The sequence below is a fragment of the Passer montanus genome, unplaced genomic scaffold, assembly GCF_014805655.1.
Source record: "Passer montanus isolate IOZ18808 unplaced genomic scaffold, ASM1480565v1 scaffold9, whole genome shotgun sequence".
NCBI lineage: Eukaryota > Metazoa > Chordata > Aves > Passeriformes > Passeridae > Passer > Passer montanus.
This window is the reverse complement of record NW_024374367.1, coordinates 14,656,132-14,677,629: the sequence shown is the minus strand read 5'-3', so window position 1 is coordinate 14,677,629 and position 21,498 is coordinate 14,656,132. Positions and strand designations below refer to the sequence as shown.

At 44.5% G+C, this 21,498-nt stretch overlaps 1 protein-coding gene across 11 annotated transcripts in view; it reads right to left on the bottom strand.

The window, feature by feature from the left end:
* The window catches only part of CHL1 (cell adhesion molecule L1 like), a 125,730-nt gene that overhangs the window by 24,088 nt on the left and 80,144 nt on the right, over window positions 1–21,498 (bottom strand). For 10 of the 11 annotated variants that reach the window (XM_039734330.1, XM_039734331.1, XM_039734327.1 and 7 more), the window contains 11 exons: window positions 19,484–19,606; window positions 18,772–18,942; window positions 16,941–16,988; window positions 15,012–15,132; window positions 11,661–11,845; window positions 5,656–5,787; window positions 4,952–5,089; window positions 4,142–4,253; window positions 3,312–3,478; window positions 1,649–1,814; window positions 411–535 (listed from right to left, as the gene is read on the bottom strand). In XM_039734330.1, coding sequence (XP_039590264.1) covers window positions 411–535; window positions 1,649–1,814; window positions 3,312–3,478; window positions 4,142–4,253; window positions 4,952–5,089; window positions 5,656–5,787; window positions 11,661–11,845; window positions 15,012–15,132; window positions 16,941–16,988; window positions 18,772–18,942; window positions 19,484–19,606 — 1,488 coding nt within the window. The remainder of the gene's footprint in view (window positions 1–410; window positions 536–1,648; window positions 1,815–3,311; window positions 3,479–4,141; window positions 4,254–4,951; window positions 5,090–5,655; window positions 5,788–11,660; window positions 11,846–15,011; window positions 15,133–16,940; window positions 16,989–18,771; window positions 18,943–19,483; window positions 19,607–21,498) is intronic. The other variant, XM_039734334.1, reaches the window with a different exon arrangement.

Genomic DNA, 21,498 nt, shown 5'->3' with positions numbered 1-21,498 from the left:
ATTTAATTCCTTTTAGGTGCTTAACCAGCCACTAATCTTCTGAGGAGCTGCACATCCAAATATTGGCCTGATGGCCTTCAAAAAACAATCCAATTCTTGTGAAGGACTGGCCAAGGACTTCAAAGCAGCAGCAGAACGATTCTTAGTATACTCTCACACCTTCCAGCCTGGCAACTCCTGCAGCCACTGAGCTGAGGCAAAAACGCTGCCTCACCTTGCTACAGCAAAAATGAAAATAAATCGAGTTTGTGTCAGCATCGCAGTTCCCAGAGATAAGGGACAGCACAGCTGAGCTTAAGGAGTGAGAGGCTCTGTGAAATTGGGTTACTGAGGCTCTGTGAAAAGAAGCAAAGAAGTGCAGCAGTGGCAATTCCTGCTGCAAGGAGTTGCAGCAGGAAAATCAACCTTACCCAGAACGATCAGCTGCGCCTCGGCCTCGGCCGTGTCCAGGGCAGTGCTGGCCACACACCTGTAAACCCCCTGATCCTCCAGGAGAACACTGGATATGAACAGGGTATCCCTGTCCAGAATTATCCTGCAGGGCAAAGAAAAAAAAGTGGCAATAAGGATGAGAATAATATGTAAGGTGAGTATGACACACAGACGTTGTACCCTGAAAAATTGTTCGTAATAGAATTTGGCACTTTCACTAAATAGCTGCGCACTGGGCCTGCTACATTAAAATGTAATTGTGGCCCTGCTCTACACTGTGCTGAGGAGTATTAGTTGTATTTTGTGGCAATTCAGCCTCCGTGGCTGGAGGTTGGCCTGTCAATCCTGCTCTGAAAAGAAGCATATTGAGATGAACTGGATGAGTGTCTGGGATTTTGGCATATCATTAATGAGACAAATATATGGGGTTTGTGATGGAATTTTTGCAAGACTGAGGGAAACTGAGCACTTGTGTCATGTCCAAAGCACCAGGGAAGCTGCCAAGAATCCAAGGCCACGGGCTCCATAGCAGACATGGAGTTTCCATGGCACTGCCTCACCATCCTATGAGGGCTCAGCAGGAATTTCAGCCTCTCCAGTATTTAGGAAATCATCTCTCTCCTGTGGTAATTAATAAAGACATCTGATTTCCCCCTGAGGGACTCCTCTGTGGAATAAAGGCTGAGCTCCAGCTCCCCGAGATCAATAAAAACCCAAAAATAGGGCAAGATTCAGCCTACAAACCCTAAACTCTCATGTAGGAAAGATTAATGGCAGAATCCCAGAAACCTGTTTACCATCACTTCAACATTGCAAAGACTTTGTTTTGGCCAAATAAGTGCAAACTATAAGAAAATACTGGTTCCACTGAAGTGGAGAAACAACCTGCACTGGGGTCAGGGTTGGGCCAACATTTATATTATACATAAAAATATAGATATGTATTATTTATATGTTAATATATAACTTTATATTCTGCTATGATGATAACAGAGTTAATAAACCCAAACCCATTTGGCTCAAAACTCACATTGCTGCATTTATATTTAGATGTGTGTAAAATGCAGATCTACTCACATATGTCATGAAGAATTCTTTGCAGACATAAATTTGCATTTCAAGCTATTAAGGCCCATGTTTAATGAAACTCCAGCTCCAGCACCACACCAGATTATCCAGCTGAGATCAAGAACAGCTTTGTTCCTTCCCCACTCACCTGCCACCTTCCGTGCTGTTGACTGGCAGCTCATCTCCATCCTTCCTCCAGGATAATTTAAAACTGTGTTTCAAGTGGGAATCATACTCAGCCTGGCATTTCAATAAGATGGAATGTGATTTCAGCACTCGGGGGTTCTTCGGAGTAACAACAAGTTTTGTAGCATCTGATTGATCACAGAAAAACACTTTGATTAGGTGAGAGAGGGGCTATTACATCAAATTTCCAAGCACTTCATCTACACAAATCAACCTCAGGAGCAACAATCATGTCTTTTTTTTTTTTTTGCTATATATACAAATTTTCAAGTGAAGGATGGTGAGGTTTGAAATAGATATTTGCCAGGATTTCATTTTTTTTATCTTGAAACAGTTTTTTAATCTTCAAGCGTTTTCTTATCTTGAAACATTTTTTAGTTCCCTCCAAACCAAAGAGCTCCAGAAAAAAAAATCCAGAAAAAAAAAAAAATTACAGGTGAAAATCCTTGTTAGCAGCTTGTCATGAAATGGATGATAAAAAAATAAAGGGCTTGAATATGATTTTTTATGTCTAATTGCCATTTGAAATAAGCTTTGGCAATGATCCAAGAAAAATTACAAGCATATTAAAGTCAAGTGAGAAAAAATTATTGCAATCAAGTTTGTTCTTTTAATTGACTATAATCTGAATGTAGAAACAGATGAATAAGTAAGAAGAAAGCTCTTAGCTGAATTTATATCTGCAGTGAAATGTTGCTCTGTGAGAACTTCATTGTACATTTTCATGTTTAGTATCACTGTAAAATTCCCAAAGCCAAGGGAGCAGGTGGAAATGGAACAAAAAGAGTGAGCTTTTTCCTCAAGTTTGTCACAGCAAACCTACATCAGAGAGCTTTGCTAATTGAGTACTTAAGGTTTTGGGATTTTTTTTAATTGGAAAGCCCTAAATCCTAAGCAAATTTGTAGAAAACCCACTAAATGCCACAGGAGCTGCCCACTGCCATCACACCCTCCAGGGAAAACCCCTCCTGCCAGCCAAACACACAAATCCCTCAAAGCACAGCTGCATAGCAAGGGATGGATCTAAAATTTAAAAGTAAACACATCTGAGGGTTTTTATTTGCTCTGTTTAAAAATATTTATCAACAAACAGCCAAAAGCCCAGTGCAAAGTTCTTCAACCAGCAGCACCCTGCAAGGTGTTTGGTGTCCACTGTGGGAGTTAATCCAGTTTGGGATGTGCCTTCTGATGGGAAAGAATTTTAGGGAAAGGAAACCCACAGCTGGGGGAGAAGCAGGAACACATCTGGATCAACAAGGACCTCACCAAGCCCAGGAGCACAGGGAAGGCTCCCAAGGATCAGCCAAGAGCCTGCCCTGAGTGTAACAGGGCAGTGACAAAAAGGAGGGGAAATCCTTTTGAGGTAATGAGTAAATGCAAATTTTTGGTGGCTGTGCTGCTTCTGCAAGCATCCAGAGGAAAATGAGCACCATGTGAGAACACCAAGAAATCCAAAAAAGTTAAAGGCTACATATATACGAGACCTGTGACAATCTCAGGTTGTAATATCCAGAGAATTCCTGAAGTCACAGAATAAATCTGCACCCTGGACTGAATATTCACTACTTCCTGAAAAATTGTAGACATAAAATCTTAGCAGCTATGAAAGTTTTTTGTTTTCTCACCCCTTATATCCAGGTTAGCAGTGATTGCTCTTTTCCCCACAGAATTTGCAGCCCAGCAGGCGTAGGACCCCGAATCCTCCTTCTTGGTGTCCCTGATCTCCAGGGTGCCGTTCTTGTTTAACTCGTAGCGAAACGCTGAAAGGGGCTCTACGCTGTCATCCTTAGTCCTGAAGTGATAAAAACAGGCCTGGGTTACTGCAGGAAGTGTCACTTCATGGTTAGGGGTTATTGCAGGGGAATTTTGGGACTCAGCTTTGCCACTGAGCAATTAAAGTCAGGATTAGTGAGATACTTCATGCATGTGCAGCAATTCATAAAGTTCTGCACACCAAACCCACAGGGACAGAGCCTAAAAGCTCTCTAAAATACTCTGTCTTTAATCTACAGCTGCCACCTGCAATTTTATTGCACCTGTCACTTGCTGTGACAATCCTGTGATCTCCAAGCCTTTGGGAGCATGTCCAGGTAAATGTGTTCTGTAAGTCACTGCATTTCCACCTCAATAACGTGCCCAAACTTGAAGGGTTGCCAATATTAAACTGATGAAGCTGCAGCGGGATTAGGCTATAAACAGCATGGTTTTGTTTAATGCATAGCCTGGCATTTGTCTCAAACATGTACTGGGGACTTCCAGGAACTCTTCTTCTCCAAACCAGTTCTTCAGAATTCTTAAAAGCGCATTTAAACACAGAGAATTTACATTATATCCATTTTTGTTGCAAATTTCTATTCTTAACTCTATAGAAGTAGTAACTAGCAGACTTTTTCAACTTGGGGAAGCCTGCAGGAGTTTGTTTCACATGAAAAAAACCCAGTTTCCAGTATCTTACCATCTGACATCTGCTGCAGGTGAGGCAAAGATGTCACAGTGCAGGAAGGCACTGTAACCCACGACTGTGGCGTAGTTTTCCCCATCTGGGGTCAGTATCAGGGGGGCAATATCTGCAGGAGAGAATTCAATGTGAGCAGCACTGCATTTCAGAATTAGGAATAAAAATACTGGCCCTGCATCCTGCAAAGTTGAGAGGCTGAGGTGTTTAATGGGAATTTCACAGCTGTTTGGAAGAGTTGCACTGAGCAGCTGAGCTCTCAGAAGTTTCACTGACAGAGACCACAGGGGTTTACTGCTGGACATGTCAGAAATTGAAACATCCAGGAGAGAAAACAGACCCAATTCTGCTGCCTCTGGAGATGTCTTTTATTAAAATTCCCCTCACTCCCTTTTCTTCAAAGAACAGACTGAACATCACAACTGAAATCAAAGATTAAAAGTACACTTAATAATTCAAAACCAGCATTGTGGCCGCAATTCAGTCCCCAGTGGTTTCACTGTGCTTGAATTCAAGTTTTTGAGCCCAATCACAACCATGTTTTTCAAATATTTTTTTTAAAGACCAAAGCTCAGGAGTGCCTGTCCTAAGCACATAACACTGCCCGTGATAAAACCCATTGCAAAAATCTGAAAAACACTTCTTAAAATCTGGGGCCAGTCCAAAGGAACCACGAGATGCCCACGACCAGCCAAAGAAACCATGGAACCCAAAGGAATCATGAGGAAGCCAAAGGAACCATGAGATGGTGACAAGCCCCAGGCTGCTCTGAGGATTCAGCTGGGGCTGGGGACAGCCCGGGGCACTCACTGAGGACGTTGACGTTGGCGCTGGCCAGGATGGTGCCGTGCTTGTTGGTGGCCTCGCACTGGAACACGGCGCTGTCCTGCAGCTGCAGGTTGGTCAGGCTGATCTCCCTGGTGGAGATTCTCCCTCGGAAGGTCCTGCCTGCAAAACACCAGACTGTGTCAGCAGCTGGAGGAACACCGTGACTGGGGAGCTCCCAGGCTCTCCTCACTGCTGGGAAGCCAAAGGAAAGATCATCTTGAGGTTCCAACCAAAACCATGCCCAAGAGATGGTGAGTTCCAGGGCTCTGCCTTTGCCAGCAGTCCCATGGCCTGAGGGAAATGGGGAAATGCTCCAGAGCACCAAATTCCAGCAAATTCACCACGGAGACTTTTTGAAATTATAATAATAATTTCACTACACCAGTGTTCCCCAGCCACTTAAATCAGAAGCAAAAAGGAGCCCTCGAGCTGTCCCAGATCCCCAAAAGATGAAAGAATTACAGGGCAACACCTCAAAGGTACCACAGCTCCACATGTGCAATGTTCACCACCACTCTCTTCAAAAATCCTATTTAAATATTAGTTTATTTAAGTAAATAAACAATTCATATCTAGAGAGGTGCCAAACCAGACATCACTCTGTATGTTAGGACTTGTGAGTTCCCTCAAAGATACAGGGGCACACCCCAGCTGGGCAGGAGGAGCACCCTGGCCCCTGCACGTACCATCGATGGGCATCCCGTTCATCTTCCACTGGATGCTGGGCTCGGGGTTCCCAATGGCCTCGCACAGCAGCACCAGGTTTGTCCCCACGCTGTAGACCCCACCTTCGGGCTTCTTCAGCCACTGGGGAGGCTCTGGGAAAAGAGACAGAGCAGGGATCAGCTGATGCCTTTTTGGGACCACCTAAGAACAGAGGCTAAACTAAATTAAGGGAATAAAAAGCTGTTCTATTTATTGAAGGGCCTGAAGGTACATTTAGGGCAAACAAAGCCCCATCCGAAAATGGACCATGAAAAGCTGTTCTATTTATTGAAGGGCCTGAAGGTACATTTAGGGCAGCCCCAGGGGCTACACCCAAAAAATGGACCATGGGTCACTGGTTTTCACACTTTGATAAGTTTGGTCCATTTGCATATTGGGGTTAATCTGCCAATTCCAGCTTCGGGTAATGAAGTCATTGACCCCAAGTTTGCTCCCCCAACTCACTTTTGTTCCCATCTCAGGGCCTGAGGCAGTGAGGTGTCCTTGATTGCCAGGCCTGGAGAGGAATTGTTGTGTCTGCCCAAACTGGGAAAGCAGCAGCTCCCACTGTGTGTGGAGTTTAGAGTTACACACTAAAGAACTGCAGGGTTACAAATAGATGGAAAACAGAAAAGCTGAAATCCTAAGGCACCACAGTCACAGCCCAACGTGTGCCTCTGCTGTTGCTGGGATTCTCCAGGAGATGGCAAACGCCACCAACACTTCCCAGCCGCTGCTCACAGCCCATCCATCCCGTGGTTGAGCTGAATTTCTTTTATTTCCCGTGTAAAGGAAAGGTGAAATTGGCATCAGCACATGCCAGTGCTGTTCTGCAGGCTTGGTGGGTGTCAGGCAGGGTGGAGGAACGAGCAGCATTCATCCAAGTGGGAAATGAATGCACAGGGAGGGAGAGGCTGGGAAGGAGGGAATGGGTCAGCATTTCCACAAGGACCCTCAGATGTGAGAGTGATCTATGAATTAGTGAGGCTATTGCAGTAAGACAAGGTGGGAACACCCATCCAGGTGGAATTCCCTTCCATAGGCACAAGCAAGTGGCTCCCATCACCTTCCCTGGGAGCTGACGGAGCTCCAGGACAGCACTGATCCACTTTGACCCACCTGCCCCTCTCCCTGTGCTGAGGAAATGCACCATCACCTTGATTTCCTGCTTTTCCATGGTGTGTTCAGACCAGAGGCTGATCCATGCCACATTGAGGAAGGGTAAAACATTCTCTCAGGGCTGGGGATGAGTGGTTTGGTGCCACAGGGTGGTGGTAGAGGAGCAGCCATGTGCTGCTGCATTCCCCGTGCTCTCCTTTCCCAGCTGTTCCGGGGAAGCTCTGGGAAAAACTCTGCTCTGCAAAGCAGCCCCTGAGCATCAGGTACCCAAACCTCGTGTGGAACAGATATCCATAATGAGGGAAGGGAAATAAAGGGGAGAAAAAGGGAATTTATCTCAAAAATGCTTAATTCTGACTGAACGCAAGTCCCTGAGCCCTCAGTGGGCAGCCTCAACCCAAAACACAGCCTGGAATTCATCATTTCCCCTGAAAGGCAGCAAACTTTGAGATTTTAACACCAGACCTGACACTGCCTCTTCTGCAAGTGCTGGGAAGATCACAGAGTTTTATTTTAATTTTCCCTATGAAAAAGGTGAGGTAATGTAGGGAAAACGTGAGGATTCATTAGTTAATGCTCATAAAATGCTTTGAAGATTAACAGAGCTGTTGCCTGGTAATACAGCAACAGATGTTATCAGTGAGATATGCTAAAGCAAAACATCACTGCTCACATTCACACAGATATTTTGAAAAAAACACCCCTAAAGTGGGATGCATTTCCACACCCAGACCAGCATTCCCACAGGAGAGCACCCAGGAATGGTTTAATTAACATACAAGGACTGAAGTCAAATTCAAACTGCTAAAGCTTATTTAAAATGATAAAATCATCCCACTTGCTTCACACAGCAGGGATTTTTCTACCAACATCCTCACTCAGTGCTTCTTCCCATCCCACAGTGACATGAGCACATCTGTTAAGCTTCCTGGTATTTGGCTCCAGGGAAAAACTCTGCAAACACCAGAATATTTTGGTTTTGCAGATATTTTCTCTTCTTTCTCATATACACCATGGTTTCATCAGGAAAAGATGAGTCAAAGGCATGGAGAGGGAAAGGTTTGTAGCAGTCCTGATTAAATTGCCAGTTTGGAATTTTTCCCCTAAATCTGCCACAAACTGAGACAGGATATTTCCCTGGTTTGGAGACACCAGGCACAGGCTGAATAAAAACCACCTGAAGGATCCCTTCCTGTGCCACACTCTGGAGCTGTGAGCTGATATTTGATGTCACTGCTCCCCATTCTCAGCACTGGAATTGCTGTGAGTGCTCCAAGGAAGTGAAGAAGCTGTGAAGTCAGAGGCAATGAGATTTTGCCAGGTGTGAAATTCAATTTCACAGAAAGGCTGAAGAACCTCTTTTCCACGTGGCAGATGTGCTATACTGCTTTAAGTATACAAAATATAACAAAATATACACATATTTTTATCAACTACAAAATCCAGGGGTTGGATAATCAAATAGTTCATCTGGAATGGCAAATATTTCACTGCATCATTTATTCTTCCTGGTAAGAGTTATCAATTTGCTCCTCCTGATTGATTTACGTCCTTATGGGAAATACTGACAGATGCAGAAATGAAAAGGATCTAAAATGGGCATCCCAAACAGAATCTAAAATCCCACAAAGGATCCAAACCTTCCCCTCAGCCTCTCCCACTGTTTCCCCCATGAGAAGAACAAATTTGGGACATCTAACCAGCTCCTGCCTTGCTGCAGTTTAACTCTCCCCTGTTTTCCATCACCCCCAGGGAACTTGGTGGAGGATTTTCCATTCCTCTGAAGGCTGTTGTGCATTCCCCAGGTGTAATTTCTCCTAAATTAAAGATATCTAATTTTTTTTTCCCCAATGCCATGATTTTGAGCCCTGTAACCACCCCTGCTGCCTTCTCCTGACCTTTCCTGAAGAAGATGAAGTTGTAAATCTGCTCACTTTAGGTGAGGCTTTCTCAGTTCTCAGCAGTCTCTTACAACAACACTTTTCCTTCTGTTTTCCAGGATGATTTTTTGCCTTTTCTGCCAGACTAACACTTCCTAGAGACGTTCCTCCTGCCATCCAGTGGATTCTCCCAATAAACCCAAGCAGGCATTTCCCAGCCTGTGCTGATGAGGCCAATCAGTGCTGCCTGGTGAGAACTGCTCTGTGCTTGTTCCTACTGAATCCATCCTTTCTATCCCACACCACTTCCCCAATTTCAAATTCACTTCAAATTCTCCTCCCAAAGGCTGGGAATCCATCCCACCCCAGGGCCAGCAGCAGCTGCTGTTGCCACCTTGGGCTCTGCATCCCTGTTGGAGCAATTTTCCAGTGAAACAGAAAGCTTGAGCCTGATTAAAACATCCAGTTCTGCTTCTGCTTCCCATTCATTTAATCTCTTTGCTTTTTCTCTGGCTGAGTAATAAAAGTATTACGAGACATAACTGCAAAGGCCCTTAGCTATTACATTATTACTATAATTAATCATTATATTGTAACAATTATTTCTATTAAACCCCACCTAGAAGCCTCAGTCGAGATCAAAGTAACTTTAGCTGATGATGATCCTGCAAGATTTGGAGGTTATATATTAATTTTCTGTCAAGTTTGGTGAACTACAAACAACAACCAAATAATCACTTGAAGTCAAAACAATCTGTGGGCTTGCTTTGCTGTTTTCTTTAAAATAATTCTCTCTCATTTTAATAACAATAGTGGGGTTTTTTTGTCTGCTCAGGTATTCCAGGCTACATCTTCCCTTGCAAAGAGAGATTAAAATGCTCAAACAGTCAAACAATTTGCTTGCTGAATATTTTCATATGCTTGGTAATGATTGCCTGAATCTTTGCCCTCAGACTTGGTAGGATTAGGAAGTGGGCTGCATGCAAATATCATTAAAACTGGTATTTAGAAGGGTGGGATGTTGGTTTGACATCCTCAAATACCAGAAAATAGAACAGAAAACGTGGCACAGTGACAGAAAAATCCTGATTTACACCCCAGCACTCCACTGAGGATGGCTGGAGGTTAATAACATATAATTTTTCTTCCATATTTAATTTTCTTCTCCCTGCATGCATCCTATGAGAGAAACCTGTCAGGTGTGAGGAGCCCAAGACCAGCACGAGCTCCCTGAAGCCTCCTGAAATTAATGCTCAGGATGTGCCCTTGAGAGTGCTCACAGGAGCTCCTGCAAGAATGATGAACGTGTCCATCTCTGATTAACGACAGCGACATTCGCTGCTCAGGAATTGCAGAAGACAGCAGGGCCTGGGCTCAGGTTTACCTTGGATGTGAGGTGACTCCTAATTGGAAGAATCCCTGCTGCTGACAGGAGCCACCTTTAGTTACACACATGGAAAATGGATTTAATAGCAATTGGAAAAGGATTTTTTACGTTGCAATGGCTGGGATTGGGAGTGGGATTATTTCCTGCTTTTCTCTTTTTCTAAGCACTTGTTTGTTAATAAGCAGGAAGTTTGCCAGGAAGTTTTCCTTCCTCTAGAGACTGTGGGAGAAGAAGGTCAATATTCTAAACTGCAAAATTCATGTTATTTCTCTGGTATTTTAGTTTTTGCAGCTCCTGCAATTTCTTTGAAGGAAATCGATTTTTCACAGCCGAGAAAATCATAGCCAGATTGTTAAAATATTCTGCTAGAGCAGAGATGCTCCAAACCATCTGGAAGGATTTCTGGGAGTCAGCACTTCCCCTCCACCACAGCTGAGAACTTGCCATGCCCTGGGATCCTCCTCTGCCACACTCCCAGCAAGGGGAAGAGGAGTGCAAGGGACAAGGCTGGGTTGAGGGAGTGGAGAGGACTCATCAGCCACTGGGAGAAAATCTTTGCCACAGCTGCTGAGCAAACACAGAGCAGGAGCTCAAAGTGCTTTTCTCCCATCAGAAATCTGGTGACCACAGAGGGATGAGGAGCCCTAATGAAAATAAAGCACTTGGAAGGTTCTAATAGGGTAAAACTGCCAGGGATTTGTTTTATTTTTTAAGAGGTTGGAGCAGTTTTCATCAGGCAAATGTTTTCAGCAAGTTTTTCAGCTGGGCCTCAGGATTCTCCATTTGTAGCTATTTATGGGCAGAGCAAGTGGCAGGGAGGGTTCCTGGTTCTGCAACAACTCCTCAGAGCTCTGCCGGCTTCTGGGAAAGGACATCTCTACCTGATGCACACCTCAGGGTTTGAGGAGTTGGAGAAGGGAAAAAGAAGCCTTGGGTACTCATTGAGGTGACAAAAAGGGTCATATTTCCATTTTTTTAACTGATAAAAATAGTAGAAAGCATCTTTTTTGCTTTGTTTCACAGGTTTTGTGATACTTTTCAGGGATTCCAGAAAACGCTCCCAGCTGAGGTTGTGTTTATACAAAAATCAGAGCAGAGGAACAAGTGAAGGAGGCAAGGGGTGGTACCTTGTCTGCACACTGAATTTTCACAGCCCTCCCTAAGAGACCACTTTTGGTGGAAATCAAAGAAAGGAACTTGAGCTAAATGTCCCTCTGATACAGCCCAGTATAACCATTTTCACAGTTTTTAAGAGCAAAAAGAATAATTAGGTCTTTCTTCTGAACTTCAACTTAGTACAAGACATTTCATCAACACCTCTGCTTCACTCCCTCCCATCTTTAGAGTGTTGAACCTGCTCACATATTTATATTGTTCCCTGCTTTTTAAAGCCTTCATGGTTCAGGGAAAAAAACCAAAAAGCATCATTTACATTTTTTGTTGCTATTGTTTTAGAGGTGTTACTTTGTGCAAATCTTCTCAAACCCAAGAGGCTGGCATCAATTGCTGGAGTTGCTCATATTAACAACGAGCCTCCTTCACCTCCCTTTTCCCACCTTTTAGTCCCAAAGCAATAATTTTAGTAAAGAGTACTGAGTACCTTCCACATGCACGTGGAACTCGTGCCTGGCCCTGCCCATGGGGTTGCTGGCCGTGCACTGGTACGTCCCCTCATCAGCTGCTGTCACTTGGTCAATCTTCAGCGTCTTCCCAAAATTCTCTGTCTCTGGCTCATCCTTGGGCATGTTTCCCGTGACCTTGACCCAGCTGAGGTGAGGAGTTGGGCTGAGAACAAAGGAAATAAAAGAAGATTTTGAGTTGAATGCAAAAAGCTGCTGTGACGCTTCACGTGGCAGAGCTGCTGCTCACACCCAGGGTTTGGGAGGTGCTTTTAGAGGATTTTGAGCTTTTAAAGCTTTGAAAACTCTGGGGCTACCTAAGGTTATACTAAACAGCTGCACTGTTGCCCCTTGTTCTGCACAACCCCTGTGAGTGGGATTTTCACCAGGGCAAAGCTGCATTCCTTGGATGTGCCTTGGCATGGACAATGGACAAGGAGCTCATCCCCTCCTGCCCCAAAAGGGCACCTGAGGACAGCCAGGGGAGCCAGACTCCACTGCAGTGCTTTGGAGGTGGCTGGAATGCTCTCCCCATCCCTAGGAAGGGCCAGAAGTGACACAGACGTGGGGACAGAAGTTGTTGGTGACCCCGACACCGCGCAGGACCCGCGGCCACCGCGCCAGAGCCGCGTCCTCCTGAGCCCATCTGTGCCCGTGGCTCCGGGCCCAGGCACGAGGCACAAAGCCCCAGGCACCCAGAAATTCTGCTGCTCCACCAGCCCTGCAAATATCCCATTATCCCCTCCCAGAGCCCCCATCCCACTCTTGTCCCAAAGCCAGCTCCGGGGCCATGCCCTCCCGACACTGCCACTGCTCAGGGTATAAATCTTTAAAAAATGACAGGTTGGAAATGTCCCTAATTCCCTATTTTGCAGTCGGGTGCCCGTGATCTGAGTTCCCTGAAATCCACTTCCATGGTCTGTGGACATTTGGCAGGATGGATTGGCAGAGATGTAGGAAAAGCTGATCGTTTTTCTGCTGAAAATGGCAATTTTAGCACAGAAAAATAACATTTTATTCCAAAAAATTACATTTTTTGAAGGATTTCAATGAAAAGGTGTGCTTGGTGATAAGACAAAGAAGTACTTTGTGTGCTTTCAAAAGTGACTGCTTAAAAATTCCCTCTTTTTGTAAAAAAAAAGTAATTTTCTAATGAGTTTCCTGGAAAATCTAGAGTGAAACAAAAATATTCTTTCTTTTTACCTTTTTCCAAAGGGACAGAAAGACTTTTCTGGCTTTCTCTTCCTGTATCTGATACTCATGCTTGCACATCAAAATTCATATTTGAGTATTCCCAAGATTATTTCCCTATTAAAACCCCTTGAAAACTCTCTAAAATCAGAGTTGTGGCTCTGGGGAGGTTTTTGGGCTGGCAGATTCATTTGGTGGGGAGTGAATTAGACATGGAAATGTTGCAACAGGGAAGCAAAACTCACTGCAGATACCTGGAGTGAATCCAACAGAGACAAGTAATTCACCTCCTTTCAGGAATGCCAACTCAACTCCTTGCCAGCTTCCACCAGCAATGCCCTTTCAAGCCCATATGGAAAAACAAAATGCCCTAAACATGTGCAGGCAGATAAATATCCTGACTTTGGAATTTTATGGAGGGAATATAATTGCAGAGCCTTTAATGGGAATTATCTTGGTGGGAAGCAGAGCCTGCAGCTCCACGTCCAGCACGAGGGGACGGTGATTTAAAGCTCTGCTCTACACAAAGCTCTGTCCCTGCCAAACCAGAGGGACTCTGCTTTCCCTGGGGATTTAGTGGGTGCACAGATTCTCTGTTTCTGTGGTGGCAGCTCGAGTTTTGCAGTGACAGGCACAGGGGACAAAATGGGACCCTGGAAGAGCACAGCAGGGCTCGTGGCTGAGTGAGCTGGAGCAGCAGCAGCCCTGAGAAGGGAATCCCAGCTCCTTGTCAGGATGGAACTCAACATTTATTTCCCAGTCCTTTTCCTTACTTACCCTCATTTTGTCCTGTGTTACTTACAAGGACAAAATCTGTCAGATTAAGTAATACATTGTAAGCGTTTCTTGGCTTGTTTTTAGGAACAAAATATAATGTTATAAATGTTTTAAAGCTAATCATCTAAAACTACCCTTTGTAGGTCCTCCTACAATACAGCTTTCATAGTTCTATTTCTCTAAAATATTTCGTCTTTTATACAAAATCACCTTTTAGCTCCACTTCTCTCTCAACAATGTCTGTCTTATCCTGCAATATTTTTAAATCAGCATTTCTTATCTCAAAATGTGTATACAAATACATACTTTATGACCATTTTGTCAAGCTTTAAGACTTCTCTACAAATTCATTTCCCATCAAAATTGTCCTTTATGATTTCCCATCATAAAACAACTATTTTAACCCTTCCCTATATTATCCTTTCACAACCTAGAAGGAGTCAGCAAGGTGGAGAGAGATTATTCTTTTAAATCTCTTGGAGTGACAGGACAAGGGAGGATGGCTTCAAACTGAGGGAAGGTTTAGAGGGGATTTAGAAGGTTTTTTAGGAAAAAACTCCTCCCTGTGAGGGTGGGCAGGCCCTGGCACAGGGTGCCCAGAGCAGCTGGGGCTGCCCCTGGATCCCTGGCAGTGCCCAAGGTTTGAGGTTTGCTCTTTGCTGTTGGATTGATCAGGATCACAAATACAGCTGATACTGGTTCACTGTACTCCTACATAGCCATGGATTTTTTCCTCAATATCTTGTTGTTTGTGAGGACACCATGGAATGAACATCCCCCATGGAAATTCTGGGTGCTGGGGAATGGACACAGAAAACAGCCAGGGTCACATTCACCCCTGAGCCAGCCCCTCCTGCTGCAGCTGAGATTGATGATTTTCCCTCAATGGCCCAACCATTCCTTAAAGGATGTCTTGTGTTACACCACTCAAGAACTTTGTTTTTAAAAAAACTGAGATCTTACACCTGGAAAATCTTAAATTTTGAGCACTGAAGCAAAACTGAATTGGCAAAATGAGAAAAAATCCATTACAGGTTGTGAACAAAAGCACTGAAGCTGATGCTGATATTATTTTGTTTCTTGACATCTCAAAAATAGCACTACCGAAAACATCTCAGTTTTTAAAATAGAAAAATTTTAAAAAAAATCCATACTTACCACACCATGGTTTTAATTACTTGTTTACAAGCTACAGCAATAACCAACACACTACTGTTGCCTGCACTCTGTGCTGCTTTACAGATACAGAAAGCTCTGCACAGGAGTTGCACTTAAAACTGTTGCATAATTTGTAATATCCCTTTTTCTTTGCTCATTTCTCCCTCCAAAGGTGATTAAGTTTGCACAGGATTTCCATTACTCACAGCCCTTCAGCAATACACTCGAGGAGCAGGACACCTCCCTTGATGACAGTGACTGATGAGCTACTGCCAGCAGATTCAGGAGGGATCAGCAGTTTGGGCTTCCTTTCCTTGATAAAATTTGCTGAAAGATAAAATAAAACAGAAGTTAGGTGCAAAATCTTCAGATATTCTTCAATAATGCCACAAAGATCACTGCTGCCAGAAGGTTTCTGACAGTCATTTGTGTGGGATTATTTTTATTTATCTACTCTGAGACTAATCCAGGAGCCCTGATAACAGCCAGAAGGGAGGTACAGTGATATCAACAGGCAGCAGTGCTGGGAAAACCCTTTTCCTACAGTTTTGTATCCAGTTTTCCAAGCACTGGCCCTTCCTCAGGCAGTCTGATCTTCTCAATTCCCGATCTTTAGGTCCACACCTCCTTTCTTAGCACCATTCTTCTGCACTGGCTCCATCATCTTTTAAACCTCACCTTTCCTGACTTGAGCATCCCACAGAATTGTCCCTCCTGCTCCAGTTATTAAATCTACAGTAATGGAGATACAATTTGTAAGGAAGACTGTAAAAATAATAAAACAAGATTGACCTGCATTTGATTCCAACAGCCCATTTGTTCCAGCCTGCCAAACAAGGGTTTTAGGATGAAAAATGCAGGTTTCAGTGGCTGCCCAGTTATCACTATCATAACAATTAGCACACTAATGAATCAGTCCCCAAATGGTGCTAGTTCTTAAAAAAATAGCCAGTTATGGATGATTTGGTAAAAGACTACACAGATCTCCCTGAACCATTTTCTCATTTTTAATTTTAATTTCCCCTTGCTTTGTATCTCTGCAGATCTGTGTCACAAGTGCTCTGAGTGCAGCAGGACACGTTGGTGCCTCTGGACACACTCACACATTTCCCATCTGCCCTTCACCTCCTGCTGCCAAAGGCAGCCAGGCCCCTTCCCAGCACGAGTTCAGACATCCCTTGGAGGGAAAAACTGCTCCTGGAAGGGCAGCCATGGTGCACAAGCCCTGCCTGTGCTGCTCCCAGGGCTCAGCTCCACGGGCAAAGTCAGGGGAGTGATGAGTGCTCTGAGTTATCCACCCCAAACCACTCCAGGATAACCTCCTTTTCAGAAACATCAGTGTTTGTCTGTCAAGAAAAATCTCCTAGAGGGGGTTAAAATTGAACATTAAAAAAAAAAAATAAGACTCTCAAAAGGCATTTAACCAAAGAAATGAAGAGCCAAGCACTACAGAGTCTAAATTTCAGATTTGAAACAAAAGGAAGCAGGAGGAGAATTGCAGGAATAGGCACCTGCTGCCTGCAGGATATTTCCAGGATCTGCTCCACAGAGAGCGGCAGGCAAAGCAGTGGGACGTGGGAATGCACAGGATGAGAAGGGCTTTGCTGTGGTGTCACCTGTGCTGGTGACACACAGGGCACCACCCAGACAGAGCCACCTCCCATGGAGATGGAGGTGACACAGGGCACCCGAACTCCATAAATCCACACCCTGAGCTCATCCTGGAGCAATGCAGCCCCAGGCTGACCCCTGGGACATGAATTCATCATGTCAAACCTTGGCTGTCTCATCCCAGAGTTCTCTTAACCACCACAAAAAGATTTGGAGCATCCAGCTCTGGCTCCTGCTCTGAATTGATAACATGAGAAACCCTGAACATCAATGTCCTCACTTCCACCCCTTTACAAAGCTCCTTTCTCAAGTGAAAAAAAAACAAACCAACCCTGCCTTTTTCATGAAAAGCCCTGCAGATTGCTCTCAGAAACCACAAGATGAGCCAATTGTGCTCCCTGGACTGCTTAAATCCACCCCATCACAATCAAGAGGCTTTTGTGATGTGTTTTTGAGCAGCTCCCATTTCACCTCAGCTGGTGGAGTCTCAGTTCAAAGGCTAAAAACAGATGTATTCAACTCACCCTTAGTAACAGCAGCGTTAGGTGAGCCTGAGTCATTAGCATGCTTTACTGAAATAAATAAAAATGACAACCAAACAAACATGCAGCGTTGAGACAGAATCAAAAGAAACCATAAATCAACCAAAACAAAACCATGCCCCTCCCCACCCCCCAATTTCTGCCCCAAAAGAAAGGAAGAATGAAAAATATAAAAGAAAGCAACAGATGAGCAACTGAGTTTTGAAAATACAATGGAAATGCTTTAAAGATTTGTGTTATTCTGTATTAACACTTCATGGGTGTTATAATCAGCATTTCATCCTTGCTATTTACAGCAATAAAAATCACCAACTATCCACAAAGAGAACTGTTATAAAATGTATCCATTCTTTTGTTTCTTATTGCTATTTTTGTTCTATTTCTTTTTAATGCAGTCCCTCAGCAGGCACTTGGCACAGGGTGGAGTGGGCAATGTCCAGCTGAGTTTACAGAACCCTTTCAGTTCATGCCTCTCATCTTTTCCTGGCCCAAGTCCTGTGGCTTTGATGACAAGATGGACACACTGAAGTGGGTTTTTGGGCCACTTCCAGGGCTACCAGCAGCCAAAGCCCATCTTGTTTTTCTCTAATCTCTCTGTGCATGTGTGGGGGACTGAACCCATCTGAAAAGCCATGGAGAGCAACATTTAACTTGATGTTTTTCTCACAATTATTACCCCAAGATACAGTCTAAGCAAGCACTGAACACACAAAGCCACTATTAATCCTTTATCTTTTTATCCCTACAAGAAAACTCTCAAAAATCACATATTAAACATGAGGGTTTCATTCATGAAGACAAAATTCTCCTTGGCGTTCTGGGTTGTGTAGGTCTGAAAGATCAGAGCTTTCAATGAACAACTAAAATCTTAAATTCCCTACGCATAATTTCATCAAGGAACTGGAAACACCTTTTGTGTTTCTGATGCTCCAGGCTGCCTGGAAAAACCTGGAAAATATCATCCTTCCAACCTCACTGCTAAGGCTGGACCAAACCAGGCTCTGCCCAGGGACGTCCTCAAAACCCAGTGAAGTCCCATTCCTGGGGACCTGCTGGACTCAAGAGCAGCACATTTCCCTAAAGCATCCTGGGCTTTCACTGTGGGGACAGCAGGAGGAAGGACAGGGCACTTTTGAGGTCTGACAGCAATGCCTTAGGATTTAGCTTTTAAATTTTTCAAATCCTGTACTGCTTTAGTGTATAATTCTGAACTCCATATAGAGTGTCAGCTACTGTCTTCACATTTTGGTCAGACACAACAATTCCTCTCCAGGCCTGGCAATCAAGGACACCTCACTGCCTCAGACCCCGAGAAATGTAAACAACAGTGAATTTGGGGGGCAAACTTGGTGAAAATGGCTTCATTACCTGAAGCTGTAATTGGAGGATTAACCCCTGATGTGTAAATTGACCCAATTTATAAGTGTCTGAAAAACTCATGACCATTGTCCATCTTGGGTGTAGCCTCTGGGAGGCTTTGACTGCCCAAGGTGTGCCTATCAAAAACCTTCAATAAATACCCATTTTACCATCTTAATTTTGTCTAGCCCCTGTTGCAGGCAGCCATCCCAAGGCATCAGATCCTGGCAACCCAGATGGGACAGGAGAAACTGATGCCTTGGGATGGCCACCAAGAACACAGGCCAGAGCAAGAAGCTTTCCTCAGTGAAATTTAGCCCCAAGAACGAGGTTAATAATGCAGGAAATAAACCCAGCAAGGTGCCCTGTGTTGAGAGAGCCACCCATCTGCATGCAGTGCTGCCTGGGGGGCTCAGAAACCAGCAGCCAAGAAAGAGCTCAGCGCCACACTCACAGCGCGAAACCTTGAGCGTCATCGGCATCTTCTGCACGATGGTCCTGAGCCTGGGGAAGGCTGCAAAGCAGCAGTAGTCACTCCTGCTGTCACTCTCCTCCACGTTGGCAAAGTAGAGATCTCCCTTCAGGCTCATGGAGACCCTTTCATCCTGTGGGATGTGCTGCAAATCTGGCAAGGAAAAGTGATTGTGAGGTGGTGTTGAATCGGAAAACCAGAAACTTCCACAGACACTGAACTGGAAAAACAGAAACTTCCAAAGGCACTGAAGGGTTTGATCTGCAGCCTTGAGAGCAGCTTGGATTGATGTAGAAATACAATACACAGACATTAAGCAGAAAAATCATAAACTTCTGTTTCCATAGATGTAGGTGACAATATCCCTTAGGTGAGAAGCTGCACTGATAAGATGGTGAAGGGTTTATAATGTAGGGGTGTGGCTGTATGGAGCAACTAAGAGTTTAGAAGTTATAATATTAAATCTCATATTTAATGAGATGCTGTGCCAATGCACTCAACTATTTAACTTTGGGTCATGTCAAACCAGATCTCCACCCTCCATTTTTAAATTTTGTTCTTCAGTACCCAGATATTTTTCCCAAGCACTTGCATAATTACAATTCCTACCCATGATGAATCTGCAATAAAGCTGCTCTGCAAGACAAATGCTTTGAGCCCCCTTGTATGAATTGCAGAAAAACCATTTACTCACCAATATTCATCCAGTAGATATGCAAAGGGGGGATGCCTTTTGGGGGATTGCAGTGCAGGATCACAGAATCTCCATGCTCCACATCCAGAGGCTCAATTTTTTCTTTGGGGAATTTTGGTACACCTGCACAAAAAAGCAAAGTTCCTCTATTATTGGTACCTTTTGAAATTCTGCCTTTTGCTTTCCCCTTGACACAGTTTAAATAAAATATTTACCTTTACATCATCCTTTGCATTCTCTACCTTTAATACTGATTTTAATTTACATGGAGGCAGAGAGCAATGATGAGTTTTACTCAGAGCAGGAAATCCCTGCATTCTGGGACACTCACAACAGGAATCTTTTCATTCACAAAGTTCTTGGAGCATCCTATCCAAAGCCAGGCGCTGAATGGGGATGTTTAACACTTGTTTGTGATGTCCTGTGCTTTGCTCTGGCTTAACTTTAACACAATTCTTTTCAAACACTTTCTTTAGCTCCTTTGTGCTGTCTGGAAGGGACCACTCAAGGCCAAAGGGTCCCTAAGGACAAGCCTGGCACCAAGGGCTGTGCATTGGTGGGGCCCCAGCTGGTCCCAGTGATGCCTCAGATTTAGTTTTTATATTTTTCACATTCTGTGCTGCTCTAGGGCAGCACAAGGCATCAGCAGGTAATCAGGAACCAGCCTGGGAGTGTGGAACATTCTGGGAAGCCTTGGATAAAACATGGTTCCTAAGGACCCACTGCAAGTCCCTGAGGTGAGGACAGACATCGGGCTCGTGCCTGAAGTTGTCCCAGCTCTCCTCCCTCTCCAGGATCAGAGGAAGGCTGGTGTGAAGCCTCTGTTGCCTCCTCAGGCCTGGAAGCTCAGCCTGGATTCCTGCAGGGATAGGCTTGGCACAAAGCTCACAGGGCTGTACCAGGGCTGCTCTAGCTGGGCTTAAACACAGCTTAAATGGTTCATGGATCAATGTTTCACCACCCACAGCACCTGATGCCAACATTTTGTTCAAAGCCTGGCACACCTGGGCAAATCTGGATGCCCAAAATGCCTCTGGAGCTGATGTGGGAAAATGGGGAGCAGAGCTGGGCTGGAGCCCACCCCAGACCCAGGGAGGCTCAGCTTGGAGATGATCCCAGAGAAAGCAGCCTGCAAGATGGAACCACCCCTTGGAGGAACTGAGCTAAGGCAGTTTCAGGGCTGACGTCGCCTCCTGCTTTCATTTCAGGCAAGTTCAAACTGGCCAAAGTTTCACTTCAGACCAGCATCAACCAGCAAAATGAGCAGCTTAATTAAATTAAATGAAACAGCAAAGGATGGAGAAGGTCCTGGCTGTGCAGAGTCAAACTGGCACAGCCAACATCACCTCCCTGTCATGACAGGGAGCTCTGAGAGCAGCTCCACATCTTGAGGCATCAGTGGTCCAGCAGGGAACCTGAAACATCCCAGTGCAGGAGGCAGAGGAAGGGAGAGGGGGAGAAATGCAGGGACAGGACTCTGAGGACACTTCACACATCTCAGGATTAGTAAACATGAAAAGAAGCAATCACTCCAGTGCTGACTGCCTGAACGCAGGCTCTGCAGAGATTTTATCTCAAGGAGGATTATTAATAGGTTAGGAATTCTTAGGAGAGGCAAAATGCAGCTAATGAGCATCACCCACTCTGCAGGTGAAATTTCAGGTGAAAAAAGAGAGCTGCATACTCATCTGCAGTACCTTCAGTAACCTGCACTCTTCAAACCCTGGGAAATTCATCTGCTGACTGCAGAGGTGGAATATTTTCCAGCAGGAAAAAGCCAATTTCTTGATCTAAAGCTTATTTACTCCCCAAAGCACGTCACTCCCAACAAAACTTGAAATAAGCTGGATCAGGGAAGGATAAAGGGATTTCTGACCAAACCAATGAGATCAGCAAATGGACTAATATAGGATCACTTATTTAGGACATTGGAACCCTTTGTTCAAACCCATTTTTTGCCTCATTTAGCAGAACTAAATCTGGGTTTCTGATATCCCAGCTGGGTGCCATAACCA